Genomic DNA, 15010 nt, shown 5'->3' with positions numbered 1-15010 from the left:
TACTCGTAAATAGGCAGTATGGAAGCTTACGGGGTCGTGGCGCCACTTCAAAGGCAAATGGCAATGGCAAACGCAGTCGAATGAAAACTTGAACTGTCTATTAAGCCTAACAATTTCCGTTTCCGTTGCGTAAAAAAGCAGCGATGCCGGCGATGGCGATGGCATTGGCGACGGCGACGGCTTCTTCAGTTCAAAAAAGAGAAAGAAAACAAATTGGAGAAAATAAACACAGCCGGCTGCCAAAAGTCGTGTCATGTGTTTGGGTGCGTGTGTGGGTGATGTTTGTTTGACAGCTGTCAAGGTGTTGTCAGCGGATATTGCGTCGGAAATTCAAAAGCGCCTGTCACCCAACATGGTCCATGCCGTGGCAGAAATCGAAAAAGGTCGCCCCCTTCTTGGTGCATTAGTTATCGGTTACTTGGCTACTTACAAGTAGACCATCCATTCAATTACCAATAAAAATGTGAGACGAAATGCTGCCAAAATTAGCTGCAATTCAACAGAATTTTCATTCAATTGACAAAACGGAAATCAAAACCGGCAGCAGACCACAAACAGAAACACAACAACCCTCCAAGCGCCATTAATAAAAAATAATTAAAAACGGTCAAAGGTTAGGGGCGCACACTTAATTAAGTTGCCGGGGCAGTGCAGGCACAAAAAAAAAACAAAAAAAACATTTAGACAGGTTTGAGGCATTCGAGGTTGTGGACGCAGTCGCGCCAGTAATAAAGGTAAATTGAAAAAATTAATGTAAATAAAGAGAGTAAAATGGAAAAGCGGCGACGTGAATCTCGTCGTGGTGGACATGGATGGGCGACGCACACCAAGCAATAAAAATAAATATAATAATAAAAATAAACAAGGCAATGCATGAAAACTTCAAGAGCAAAACATAATTAAAGACAAGCGGCGAACAGCCAAATACCAGACGTTGGAGTAGGAGCAACAGAATTGGAGAGCGGGATGGGATGGGGATGGGCGGAGAGGTAGAAGGAGGAAGCCAAACAATTTTAGAGAAATGTAGTAGGTACTGGTCAGGACAGGGGGGAGGTGGAGGCCAGGGACTTTCGCTAACGATGCTGTCGCCGGCCACACAAAATGGCGGCTATTATTGCGGCCGAGTGGCGGCTTTAGCTTTGGCATGAAACAGAAAAGATGCGACCATAAAAAGCAATTGTTATGGGGTGTTTGAAGAGAGCACCACCACAAGCTGCCGCCAGCACCACCCCCACCCCCACCCTCACCACCACCTCCATCCGCAGTAGAGGTTCCAAGATCACGCAGTGCGAACCGTTTAGTACTTAATAATAGCTTGGACAACCTTTAATGGCTAGTAAAGAGCGTAAGTGTGGGTGTTTCAGTGACAGGACAGTTTTGCTTTGAGCCATTTTATTGGAGGACAGTTTTGTGTTTGGTGATGAGCCGTCATTAGTTAATATATAGGAGTTCACGGTAGAACTGATTAACGAATGCATTTTTCCTTCAAACATTCTGATAGAACAATCGTTTATAGTTGACTTTATTTGAAATTGACAAAACCTGATCAGGATCTTCAGCCCGAGACAGCCATTGCAGTCTTTGGCATTTTGAAAAATCAAAAATGATCAGTTTGCTTATATTTGAATAGGCTCGGAGGGCTTATAAATCCTATAAACAGTAACAGTGAAACATCTTTTTGTTTCTTACTAAACCTAAACTAAAACTAAAAGTCAGTATATACTTGTATTCGGTAATGTAATTCATTTTGTCTTACAGCGCTAAAAATACTCTGGAAACCAAATTAAAAATTAAAAATAGCCCGTCTAAAAATTGAAGATTTGTAATTTTGAAAAGTAATGCAAAAAAGCGTAAACATAATTTAAACGAAGTTTGAATCCAAAAGTTTTAAAAATGTACATGTACGTATCTAAAATTGTTATATTTAATTATTAGTTATATAGTATTTCCTTTAATTTGTCGTGTTTTGATTATTTGAGTGCAGTCCTTATTGTGACATTAGTCCTTACTTCATTGACGATTTCACATTTATTAGTTATGTTTCTTAAATATACAAGTGTTGTTTATACAGTGCATTGTTCATTATTTAAGCGATTACAAATAGTTGATGAGGAACAGGTCGATTAGAAAGAGTCCATCTATATGTACATCAACTACAAGTATGTCAATATAGAATTGGCTAAGCACGGGCTTGTTAAAAGTTTTCATATTCGCTAAGCTTGATTAGAAGAAGGCGCAATTTACGCGCCTCTAGTCCGATGGTGAGCGGCTCAGCGGGCGCTTGTTCCGTGGCTGAGTAAATGTTTGCGGGTGTGAACAGGCCGTAGGCCTCGCAGGATTTGAGAAAGCTGAGCACCTCCTGCACTGCCTGAAACGGCAAAATGATGTTCTGCTTGGCCATGCCTGTCAGCAGGCCAAGCACACAGCGCTTAACGTGCAACCAAGTGTCGGCATAAAGACGAGCCCCGGAGCCGCCTTCGAGGGCGTGTGCGATACGAGAGAGTCCAAACTCATAGTTGGACTTGGCGCAGTAGAGGGTGCCCACAACCAGATTGACAATACATAGGTGATGGTATTGCTTGCCCAAGTTTCCCTTCAGCTCTTCAGCCTTCTCCACCTTGCGCATCAATTCCTCAGCCTCCTCGTTCTGAAAGGTCATGATGTAGGAGACACACAGGTTGGCCAAAACGGCGGCGGAAACGGACATGACGTCGTCCGTATGCTGACGCACTATTGGCTCATAGAATGCAGCCGCCTCCTTGTATTTGTCGCCCTGCATGAAGAGCACGTGCCCGGCATTCAAACGCCAAATGGGATTCTCAGAACAGAACTCGGCACTAGAACGAAACTCCCGTTCCGCACCGAGAAAGTCATCATCCCGCCAAGAGATCCATGCGCGTGCCATAACCACCGGCAGGTAACTGCAACAGAGATATATTCATGTGCAATTTGTTTTTCAAAAGTTCGTCCGCTTGGGCAACACTTACAGTTCCAGCGCGTGCTCGTAGTCCTTGAGTGCGTCTCGCAAGGCTTGTTGATCGGTTGTGGCACGCACCTCTTGCACCTTTGCCGCCAGGCTGCGGAGCTTGCCGGCGAGACTGGAGGCCAGCGTGCCCAGCTTTTTCTCAGCCAGCTCTGCGCTGGTCTGTGCCGTGATCAGGGCATCCAGCAGTTCGTATAAATATTGCGACAAGTACTTGTAAGTGAGATCCGTGTGCTCGGCCAGTATATCGGCAGCCGTTTCGTACATCTCGTGTTTACAGCAGATGAGGAGAATATTTGCGAATGTCTCCTTTGGGCAGGCTGGTGGACCGAGCTGCAGGAGAAAGGCGAGCTTACGCAGTCCTGCCACAGGCCCCTGCGTATCTGTCAATGCCATGTTGTGCAGTGTCACAGGATCTAGTTCGCTTTCGGCACGCGGCGGCAGGTCCAGCAGCGCATCCCGTGCCGACTCCATATTACCATCCTGATACTCAATGGCCGCCTTCAGATTCAGCGCCTGCGTAATGCCCGAAACGGCCATGGTGATGGGATTGCCCACACTGCGTGCACTTCCATCCGTGTCGATTTGGGCGCCAATGCCCAGCTCGGGGTGGTTGCGAATGCCACGTTCCACAATTTCCGATGTGTAGTCAATGGCCTGGGAGCGCTCCTTCTTACGAAAGTGCGTCAGAGCCAAGTTGTAGGCCACCAACGCATTGAAGCCGCCCACCTGCAGCGAAGTCTGGAAACGCTGGACAGCTCCATCGAATTGATCCGCTTGGTACAGCAGGCAGCCCTCGTCATTGAGGGTGTCAGCATTGCCGCCCGCACGCTGATTTAGAATGCTCTGAGCGCCCGCATAGTCCTCGCTGGAATAGAGAATGGCACTCTGCAGCTGCAGGCACTGCTCCTTGAGTTCGTCATGCTCGTTGATTTGCTTGAGGATGCGCAACGCGTCTGCAAATATGCCCGCTTGGTACAGCGACTGGGCGTAGTAGAACTTATACCTTGACTCCTTGGGCACCAGTTGGCAAAGCTGCTCATAGCAGCTGGCCGCCTCCTCGTACTTCTGAGCATGGTAGTAGCAGTACCCCAGCGTCGAGAGCCCGGCCCGGGTGTTCGCCGCTTCGCCAAAGTTCACAATGCACTCGATGACATCCTCGAAGCGCTTGTCCTTGATGAGGTTGTAGATGGTGCGGGTGACATGTCCCTCGCGCAATATTATGCCTTGATGTAGCATATTCGACGAATATCAGTCAAGAATGAAAATTTATTGTCCAAATTGGCTGTCCTCTGTTTTGTTGTGTCCTTCGCGCTGCCATGGCAACGGTGTCTACGCTATGGCTATGGATGGCTGCGTGGCAAATATGTTTTGGTTTTCGTTTTGTTTACGTGAATCACGAACCTAGTAGCGCACGAGTGTGCTTATATGACGTCATGGTAATCACGACTCACGACTGTCACAGTTCACGAACAAGCATCATTTCTATGCAGTAATTGCTTTGATCATTTCCGTAAGCTTTATAGTTAGTATATGGATTATGTTTTATTATTTAATTTTATTTAATCGCAACTGGTATAAGTTGGTAAATATTTATATGGATTAATTTTTTATGTACTCCCAAAAACTTAAAATATAAATATTATTTGTTGGGCTATATTTTATACACAGAAACAAATATTCGCAAGTTATCTGTACTAAAACTAAATTAATATAATTTTATTCAAATGTTAATCATTTAAAAGGGGTCTACATAAAATAATAAGTATCAACTAAAAATTAATAATATTAGGTCGGCTTAAGAAATTTGTCTGTTTTTATTAATATTATTATTCTCTAACTATTTATTTAAAATAGTCAATAACGTTCACAGACGCTTCCTTCTCTTCCAATTATTATAATTCATACGTCCCTCAGATGTCTAAATGGCATGCTGGAAGCTTAAAAGCGCTATTTATGCTACCCAGTATGAGTCCCAGCTCCAGTTCTATCATAATATTGGGAATAATTTAAGCTAGCTGGAGGTGCCAAACGTGTGTTAATAAAATGAAAGCAACTATGTTTTTATTAATTAATTTAAACAGATAAAATAATCAAATACTGTTGGCAAATTGAAGATTGACAATGGAAACAGTTTTGGACCTCACAGACATTATTTTGAACAAGTTTCGTTACATGAATGCGAATGTGTGATTTATTTGCCTGTAAACTGTGTGGGGTGTCTTAAAATTGTTTCTCTCCAGCATTTTTATTGAACAGATTAAACACGTTGTATTCCTTTGGTACTTACGAGTCAGTTAAAATTTGAAATGTCTGTTGATTTTGGTTTGTTATTTGCCTTTGGTCTTCGTATTAAAATTGCAAAAAGTAATTTTCATGTCAAATATTTTGCCACTTCAAAGAGCATGTAACGCGCCATGTTTTGAGCTGTCAACGGCAGACAGCAGGGGAATCAAATCTCAAACAATCCGAGTAGGTGCTCAGATACCCGTACGCATACGCATACGTGTACTATACTCGGTATGTCATCTGAACACTTGCACACACGAGGGCTGTCGATCTAATCTAAGCATACTTTTGTGATGGTCATTTTTACCGACACAAAAGACACCATTTTTAAAGAATACCAAATGAATGTGTTTAGCAGAAAAAACACTTAAAAGTAGCCACGAATCAAAAAGTAAGCTAATAACAGAAAGATTTAAAACACATGCATCATATGTATATATTTTAAAAGAATTGCAAATGAATGCTTAAACAATTATAAGTAGCCACAAATCAAAAAGTAATGTAAAATAATAACAGAAAGATTTAAAACACACATCATATAGTATATTATTAAAAATATATAATTTTATTTCCCCTCAGCGATTTCTATTTTATACTACATGTGCAAAGTCGTGGAAATTTTTTTTGGAGCAAGTACCTGAAGAGCGGGATCGTTACACTAAGCGGTCGGATAGTTCTCGAATATACATATGTATTCAAATGTGTATTCCAACTCATTGATATGAAATGCAGGCAAGAGCATGATGGCTGCAAACAGCATCAAACAGTAATTGCTTAACAAAGTTGAGCTGCGCAGTTGGCTCACGTCCACATCCCACGTCATCATTCCCATTGCCATTGCCATTCCCATTCGTATTCGCATCCACATCTACATTTAGAGTCCCTGTTGCTGTGATTTATTCCGCTGCTTGGTTGCTCAGAAGATTCGCAGGGCGCTCAACGGAAATGGCAAAGCAAAGCGTTGACCAGCAAGGGGCAAGGACGGACAGAGACAACGGATAGCGACAGCATCATTGCAATTCGGATTTAGTCAGAGCAACAGGCGACTGGCCCAGCTCCAAGTCGCACACATATAGTACACCAACACAAAACACACACACACATACACGCACATAGAGGCACAAGCAAGAACTGGGAACTGGCAAGTCGTTGACGTCTCACGTCGCCGGTTTTAAGACCATGGCTGAGGCCCAAGTCCGGGCAAAAAGGAAGCACTTTGTGGCGCTTGAATAAATCGGCTGAAAGGGAAATGTTAAGAGACTGGATGTCTGGATGCAGACGCTGCTTCGTTTTAGTTCTCGTTTTCCCATTCTCAATGTCGCTTTCACTTCGCTTTCGTTTTAATGATGATTGAGCGGCGTGCAAATCTTGCTGCATACTATGAGGCGGCTATGTATGTGTGTGTGTGACGGAAAAGAGTGTGTTTATTTGTTAAAGCCTGTCCAGCATATTTGCTGCCATTTATTTTTTAATTAAATTTCTTTGTTGGTCGCTGAAAGCTAAGGCGCATCGGATGTCAGCAAATATTGTTAAGGAAACATGTATTACTCTCAAATGAAATTTTTTTATAGCATATATAATTATATACCTTAATAATGTACATATGTATGTATTATTAAAAAAGCTTCAAATATTTTTCTGAACGATTTACTTCAATAAGCTGTTGTCCTGAAATGTTTTAAATATACTGCACTGATAAAAAAAAGAGCTATCAATCAATAGCTATATTAATGTGAGTGCCTCATCGCCTTTATGTTAAGCATTTTTGTTAATTTTGAAAAAAAAAAAACTAAAAATAAAAAATAATGAAAACTAACTAAACTAAACTTTTAATAAATAATTTTAATAGATTCGTCCCGTCCAACCTCTTAAACTTTCATATCAAATATAATAAAGATGTCTTTAGCCTTACCTAGAGCTGACAAAGGTGCTAATATACTTGTAGTTGCTGAAGCTATATTCGAATCTTTTATTCTAAAATACGGGCCTATGAAGACGTTTATAACGAACATGGGAACTGAATATAAGAATTCCATCATCAATGACTTGTAAAAATATGTACACCATCATCAGACACTAGGAACTGTTAAGCGAAACAACAGAACATTCAACGAATATATACATTCTTATATATCGGTAGATACAACTGATTGGGACGTATGGCTTCAATATTTCGTCTATTGGTATAATTCAACACCTTCTATGGCACAAAATTACTGTCCATACGAACCAGTTTTTAGCAAAAGCCCTAACTTAGGTAAACATTTTTATACCCTGTACCCGTAGGGTAAAAAGGGTATATTAGGTTTGTGCAAAGTATGTAACATACAGAAGGAAGCATCTCTGACCCCATAAAGTATATATATTCTTGATCAGCATGACGAGAGAAATCGATCTAGACATGTCCGTCCGTCTGTCCGTCCGTCTGTCCGTCTGGATGAACGCGAGGATCTCAGAAACTATAAAAGCTAGAATAACCAAAGTTGGCATCCAGATTCTCCTAGATCCGAGTAAGGACGAGTTTATTTATTTTTTTTTAATTTTCCCCCCCTTCCCCCGCTACAGAATTTCGTCAATAGCGTCCACATTTCAATTGCTACCTAAACCAAACTTTGCACACATAATTTATAAATAATTATCTACTGTTGCTTAAAATTTTATTCTGTCAATTCTAAGAAAAGTTATTAGCGAAACAAATTCTCGCCAGTACAACCCCCACAAACTGCAGCAACAAGTTCGCTCTTCTTCTTCATCTTTTTGCTGCTGCTTTGGGCGCATATAACTCAGTGACGGAAGTTTACCTGGGTACAGGGTATTACACTGTCGGGCTTGCTCGACTGTAGCGTTCTCTCTTGTAATAACAGAGATAGAGGAGAACCTCCCTACAACGTAGAAGAATATGCTAAGGAATCTAAATTTAAACTAGAAACAGCGTATAAAAGAGATAAAACTATACTGGAAAGTAAAAAGAAAATAAGAATACGATAAAACTATAAATGGTTTTAAATTAGAAATAGGAACTAAGGTTTTTTTATAAAATGAAGTAAGTCATAAACTTGAAAAGATATATTTAGGACCATTTCAATCCAAGAAATTGTTATTTTTATTAAGAATCATTTCAGAAATAAAATATATTGCCATGAATTTTGATGAAAAGAGAATTACTATATACTTGTATATGAAAACAGTGTTATAAAATATTTTATATTATATTAGAAAATATTTTAAATATTTTTATAAAACTATTCAAAGTTGAAAATAATAGAAAAATAATTAAAGTAAATTGTTATATCTATCTTATATCTATCTTACAAATAACTTCATAATCTTACGTTATTTCTCTAATATGGGAGCGCATGCATATAATTATGCAAGTACGCATTAAATATTAAAGCACATAGCTCGGAAGCATATAAAACTAAATGAAGCATTTTGTTACATATTCTGATTGTGTTTATAAGTATTATTAGCGCAGGCCGCAGGTGGATATTTGAAACCGCTTGAGCAGTGAAGAAATGCTGACAACAACCATCCCATGTATTTTTAAGCTACATGTATTTTTAAGTACAGTAGGTTTTCAACAAATTTACAATCGGAGCTTTGCTTTCAATATGGATGATTAATTAAAAGCATTTTTCGATTAGAAATACTTATATTTATGAAGGCTGTAGTTAGTTCCTAGCTGCAGTTTTGCTGAGTCTTCTATAATTTTCTGTAAGCTGCAGATTCTACTCTTTCCCCTCTCTCGCTCACGTTGACTCTCTCGTTCATAACTGACCGGCGCTAAGTGCATAATTCAATTTGAGAAAGCTTCAAAAAGTGAAGACTTCGAGTGCTCCTAAAGTATGCAAAGCATCAAAAAAAAAAAAAATTCACACACACACACTGCATAGATCAACTAGATAGCGACTCGAGAACGACGGCGATGACGGCGTTTGGTTGTATTGCATAATGAAAATAAAGTAGCAGCTTTTACGCATTTTTATGGTTTTTATTTTACTGTCAACGCATGCAAAAGGGGCGGGCGGTGGACGAAGGGAGAGACAAAGACGCGGAACACAGTAACAAAATGTGCGCGATAAAACGAGTGATGAGCGGAAGCTGAAGGTTGGAGATTCCAGCTTCCAGTTTCAAGATTCAAGCTCCAAGCCAGCAAGGCAGCTGTTTTTACCTGCTGCTATGCAAATGAGTTGCTATTCTGCTCTACAACGTTAGCGAGTGTTAGGGGAGGAGCGACGAAGTGGTGGGTGGTGGGGCGTTTTCCATTTCTTTCATGCAACCACTTACTCACTCACCCACTCCCTTTGCGTCTACGTAAGTACGTGTGTGCTTGTGTGTGTGTGTGGGAGTGTGTGTGGGAGTGTGCTTATGTGTGTCTGCTAACAAAATCATAAAATCTGTCAATTCGCAGACCATTGTCTTCAATTTCCAGAACAGACAGCATGTAGCCGCTTTTCGTAGCATAATTTAAGGCAAACAATCAGTTGTTCGTCTGCATAGCTGCCTTCTGCCTTCCAGAACTGCTTGCCTGCCTGTCTGCCTGCCTGCCTACCTGTCTGTCTGTCTGTATGTCTGCCAGAATGACTGCCTGCTCCTTGTTGTGCTGCAAATTTATGCGGTCCAGGCTAATACTCATGGGGATTTTTGCTTAAAACGTTTTATTGTTGCCTTTTACCGCTGGCTGCTGCCTTTGCCGGCGTCTCCGCCTTAGCCCCTACCTCTGGTTATGCTATTGCTATTGCTATTGCTACGCTATTGCCAGCCGACTTGTAAGCTCGAGCACCCATGCAGCGAGCTTTGCCTACTTTACGACTGTCGACTGCAGATTTCCCAGTTGCCTTGTAAATTTATCGTATTAAAAAGTGTGAATTTCTCGCGCGGCTGGAGTCAAGCCTCGTGCACAGGCATCCTGGCCGAGCATTGCTTTGGCCAAGTATGTGGTGTGCGTGTGTATTTCGGAGGGAGAGCTGGGGAAGGGGATGGGGGGGATGGGGATGGGGAATGTGGTAGTGGTTGGCTATTCAGTTGCTGCTGCGGAAAATGATGGCGTTGGTGATGACGTTGTTGACTGCTCTCCCCTCGTTTTGTGCGCTTTTTAATTCCTTTAGCCGTTACCTCAAACACCCTACACTCGACCGCCTAGCTTCAGATATCCCCTGCATCCTCCACCCTCTATCCAGTCCACAGTATAGCCCCCTCCCCCTTGGTCGACGTACGTGCTTGGCTCAGCCGTCGCTTGACACTGTCATTATGTAAATTAAATTGTGGCGAATTATTATATTTTTTGTTTTGTTCTCCACTTTGGTTTTTCGTTTTCCACTGCTCCTTTGTTCTTCTTAGCTTATTTATTTATTTACTTTTCTCTTGCTTCGGCTAAGCTAATTTATTTATTTATTTATTTTGGCGGCAAGTTTTTCTTGCTTTGTTATCGTTATTTTTCGAGTGCATAATTCATAATTTGTGCGACACTTCAGTGGCTGTTGTTGTTGCTGTTATTATTATTGTTGGGCACTGTTGTCGTTGCTGTGATTGTCGCCTTAATCAGAAAGTAATAAAAGTTTGGCAACTTAACAATTCAATGCTTAGAGTGCTAATCGAAACGTGGCGAAGGTGGGTGAAATTGTTTTTTTAGGTCATTTGAGAAATTTGTACTTTATGGTCATCAATGCCAGGTGATTTGAATGCAAGCATTTATTATTAAACATCTAATGCTTAAACATCATCATTTTATGAAAGTCGCCCTCTTATTGTCATACTATTAGAAGTTAAGTGTTGTATCTGAGTCCCAAGAAATTGTGGATCCATCACATTCGTTTTGAGACATCTATTGAAAATGTATTTGATGAATTTCCAAGTCGTCAGATAAATATATCATTCAGAGAGGGGTACTCGAAATGTAATCAAGAATTTTTTTAATCGATCTGGATAACAAGAAGAAAACTTTTTATTCAGTCCCATCCAAGAAATATTTAAACTAAGTTACTAAAACACAGATTTAAAGTGCATTTTGTACAGAACTTATAGCAGTTCCATAGCAGCTGTACGGCTTGACAATGCGAAGAGACCATTTCCATCAAGTTTCTCAAGAACAGGCCAAAAGTGTTGTGGTCGAGACATGCTTTCATGTATATAATAGGCTTTCCCAGAAGTGCTTAAGTTTCGAGCCACTAAGCACATTTCAGCACTACTGTCTGCGTCTGTTTGGACCACAACAAAAGCCAATTGCAATTCGGTTAATTAAACTAGCAGAAACTGTGGCTCACATATGTATACTGGTGTGTGCAACGAACATCCACATTCCATGCCATAGACTCGAACAATGTGAAAGGAGAAAAGCAAATAAATTGAAAGCTGAAATCTATTTTTGAAACATTTCACTTAAGCGCGAATATTTTCGGTTGATTTTTGCGCTCAGCACCACAGACACAAAGCCAGCAAAAAAGAAAGAAAAATAATCGCAACGGACAAATAAAATATAAAATGAAAGGCAGCGAAATAAAATAAAATGGAAAAGCATAAAATAATAAATTGCGGATTTAATTTAATTTCGTGTGCTCGCAATGAGCAACGAGCGCCTGAGCTGGCGAATTGATAACAACAAATATGAGGCGTATCATAATAAACGGCTTTTTGACGAGTCTCGAGTCCCGGGTCCCGAGTCCTGTTCCAAGCCCAGCAATGGTAACGGCAACGGCAATGGCAGCGACGCGAGAAACGTGGTGGCCAAGAAGAAACACTTAAACATAATAAGAACAACGAATGGCAGACAGCAATAACAAGGAGGCTACAACAAATTCTTGGCCAGTGAGTACATGACTGTCACACACACATATGTATTCACACACTCACACATACGAGTACTCGTACCTACAGATAACACCCAGTAAGCATTCACCAGGCGGTGTATCGCTAAAAATCATTTTGTGACACTTTTACAGTTCAGTTAGGAATAAATATAATCAAAATAATTCGTACTTCATTTTTACGCAATATTTGGACAATTTTGAACGGCCTATGTTCATTGCATTAGAAATAATTTTTTAAGCAAATATCAGCGAGGCATGCAACTAATTCAAGAAATAGTACAACAAACAAAAAAGTATTAAGCTTATGTATATTTTTTTAAATTCTTTTCTTTTATTTCTAATAAAGTCTCTGATATAAGTCGACCGTCCGTTTCTGAGTGTTCTTGACTCATTACTTACGAAAATCATAATATTTAGTTTATTAATCAACATTTTTAATAAGAGCCTCACAGCTTCTTGTGAGGCTTTCCACCCGTTCGTGCATCTTTCCCTTGGCAGAGCATACTAAAAATGTTGCTGCTTAACATCGCCAAATAGGTTTCAGATCCTGTGATATCGATGGCCACTTCAAAACATTCAAATAATTTTGTTTCAAGCAACTCTTTACTAAACATATACTCTGCTTTGGATCATTGTCGTTCATATAACAGGCAACATATTGTCTGCATAGTGTATATTGATCCTTTCGTGTATTTATCTTCAATATTGAAGACACGCCGTGCCAGAAAAATACCGCCCTTATCATATATGAGATCATCGTGGGTGATTTTTTCCATCAGATCCGAGCATATTTTTCCAAAAATTTGTTTGCTATTCCTAACACATAACAGCGTTGATATTAAAAGCTATAGATAGCTAATTGAACACATTTCTTCGATATGAGCTCATCTTATATTACTGATCTAAAATATATATATACTTTGTGTCGTCCATAACTTTCGAACTAACATAGTGTACCTTTTGAGTCCAAGTATAAAGATAGCAATAAATAATGAATTTGAGAGAAGCTGTATAACTTTTATTTGTTAGTTTTTGTTGCAATGGAAAGATTTTTATCAATTTTTGTAAAACTAATCACTTAATTACCTTTGGAAATAGAAAAACTTGCTTAAATGGCCATCATTGCTCGTACAAAAATCATTTTCAAAGAAATTTCTCCAAAGAAGGGAACCCTCACTTCGCCAATATTATTTATTTTTCATTACCAAGTTCGGCTTTACAAGTTGCTTGTGCTTATTTGTCTTTATGCCAAGTTTGATCGAGACAAGTTAACTCTATAGGAAGCCATAAATGTAATCTCTATCTGTGTCCGGCCAGTAGGTGTTGCTGTTGTTGTTGATGCTGCTTTGGCTCAACTGTGCATTGCACACAAAAGGATAGACACAAGAACGATGTTTGTCACGTGTTGTTTATTTAATTATTAAAAATACATGTTTACAATTAAACTACATATTGTCTTGAAATGGAGAGAGGGATTTTAAAAGTTTGGCCCAGCACGAATCCAGCAATTCATTCATGCTTGCATTGTATTCTCGCAACGTTTTGTTATTATTATTCATATTTTGAAACGATTGGAAAATTGAATTACCCAAGAATGTAAGAAAAATTGATTTCAGCTGGGAATATAAAAAACAAAACTTAGATGAAATGCTGTTTTGCGATAGAAATGGTTTGCTGGGCAATGCCTTTTTAGCTTGCAGAGGCGGCACGTGATTGATGTGCGCTTATTGTGGCATACATAAAAGGGCCTGACTGCTGTTTTTTCAATCGAAAACTGACAATCATATTGTGTTGCGTCGGTGTTTGTGCTGGAGTGTTTTTTTATGTGCGTGTGTGCAGTTAAAAGCAGGACGGAGCGAAGGCCGCAAATAGCGACGGGCATTATGTGTGTTTGTGTGTGGGCGCAGTTTGGTTGGATAGGCCAGTCAAACAAGACATCAAGGACACTTAAGGACGTGCCACAGACGCTTAGGGAAGAAACGTTGCCACTGTCCAAACAGTTGCAGGCAACCTGTCCGAGTATACAAAGCTCATCAAAATCAAAAGGAAGAAATAGAAAAACAAAAATTAACGGCGCGCAAAATTCTTGGGCACACATGGCGTACGAGAAGGTGGAGACTACATTTTCTTTATGGACCTTTTATGATGGATTTTTATTGCAACAAAAGCAACAGCGATACAGAGCACAATGGGGGTGTTTGTTTTCGCTTGTCGTCTATTTTCCATATGCCAACATATTTGACAGTAAAGTGCAAAGAGTGCGGCAAGTGAGAGAGTAGGTAGGTGGGTAAAGCTCCGCCATTTCACTGAAGTAGCGCATAAAAATCAAAAGCGAAATTGACGATTAACGTTAAAAAAGGAACGCTCGAGGCGCTTACAAAGCTGTTGGTATTTCCTTTTATAATCAAAGTAGCAAATATGCCATGAAATAACAGCTCAAGTAACGCAGCAACCAAGACAGATGGGAAATGGTAAGACTATCTGATTAATTTGCTATCATCAGCCCACTGCATTATGCACACCTTTGATCAGGTGTTTATGCTGTATTTGGGCATATAGCTGAATATTCCGGGGTGTCACTGAAAAAGGTAGACCCAACCGCCATATTCATTTTCAATTTAGAACCAGTATAACTTCAAGGCCTTGCTAGTTCGACTCTTGAGCACTTGTCTATGGTCTATTTTCTGCTTACAATCTTCATACCGTGTATACCCTGATCTTCTGGTCATTAAACTGGATCATATTGGATTTATCTCCACTTTTTGTTTTCAATTCAGACTTACTTGAAAACTAGAAATTTACTTGCAGTGGATGAGGCAGAAATCCCAGTCATCGATTGGCATCAAATTCGAGCGTACTATCATAGTTTTTCCATTCAAAGTTTTGCTCATTAGTTTAGAAAATAAACTAAATTCGAGCGTACGGTCGTATT

At 40.0% G+C, this 15010-nt stretch overlaps 2 protein-coding genes across 2 annotated transcripts in view; both read right to left on the bottom strand.

The window, feature by feature from the left end:
• Positions 1–15010, bottom strand: part of LOC115626767 — a 138486-nt gene that overhangs the window by 3213 nt on the left and 120263 nt on the right. The gene's annotated exons all lie outside the window — the stretch shown is intronic.
• LOC115626766 (tetratricopeptide repeat protein 30 homolog) lies at positions 2195–4225 on the bottom strand. The gene is made up of 2 exons (XM_030522223.1): positions 2988–4225; positions 2195–2921 (listed from the first exon to the last, which is right to left on the bottom strand). Exons 1-2 carry the CDS (start codon positions 4220–4222, stop codon positions 2195–2197), a joined length of 1962 nt encoding a protein of 653 aa, XP_030378083.1. The 5' UTR covers positions 4223–4225.

This window comes from Scaptodrosophila lebanonensis, unplaced genomic scaffold (genome assembly GCF_003285725.1).
Source record: "Scaptodrosophila lebanonensis strain 11010-0011.00,11010-0021.00 unplaced genomic scaffold, SlebRS2 tig00000089-arrow-pilon, whole genome shotgun sequence".
NCBI lineage: Eukaryota > Metazoa > Arthropoda > Insecta > Diptera > Drosophilidae > Scaptodrosophila > Scaptodrosophila lebanonensis.
Note: the sequence above shows the minus strand (reverse complement) of the source record. Positions and strands in the feature narration are given on the sequence as shown.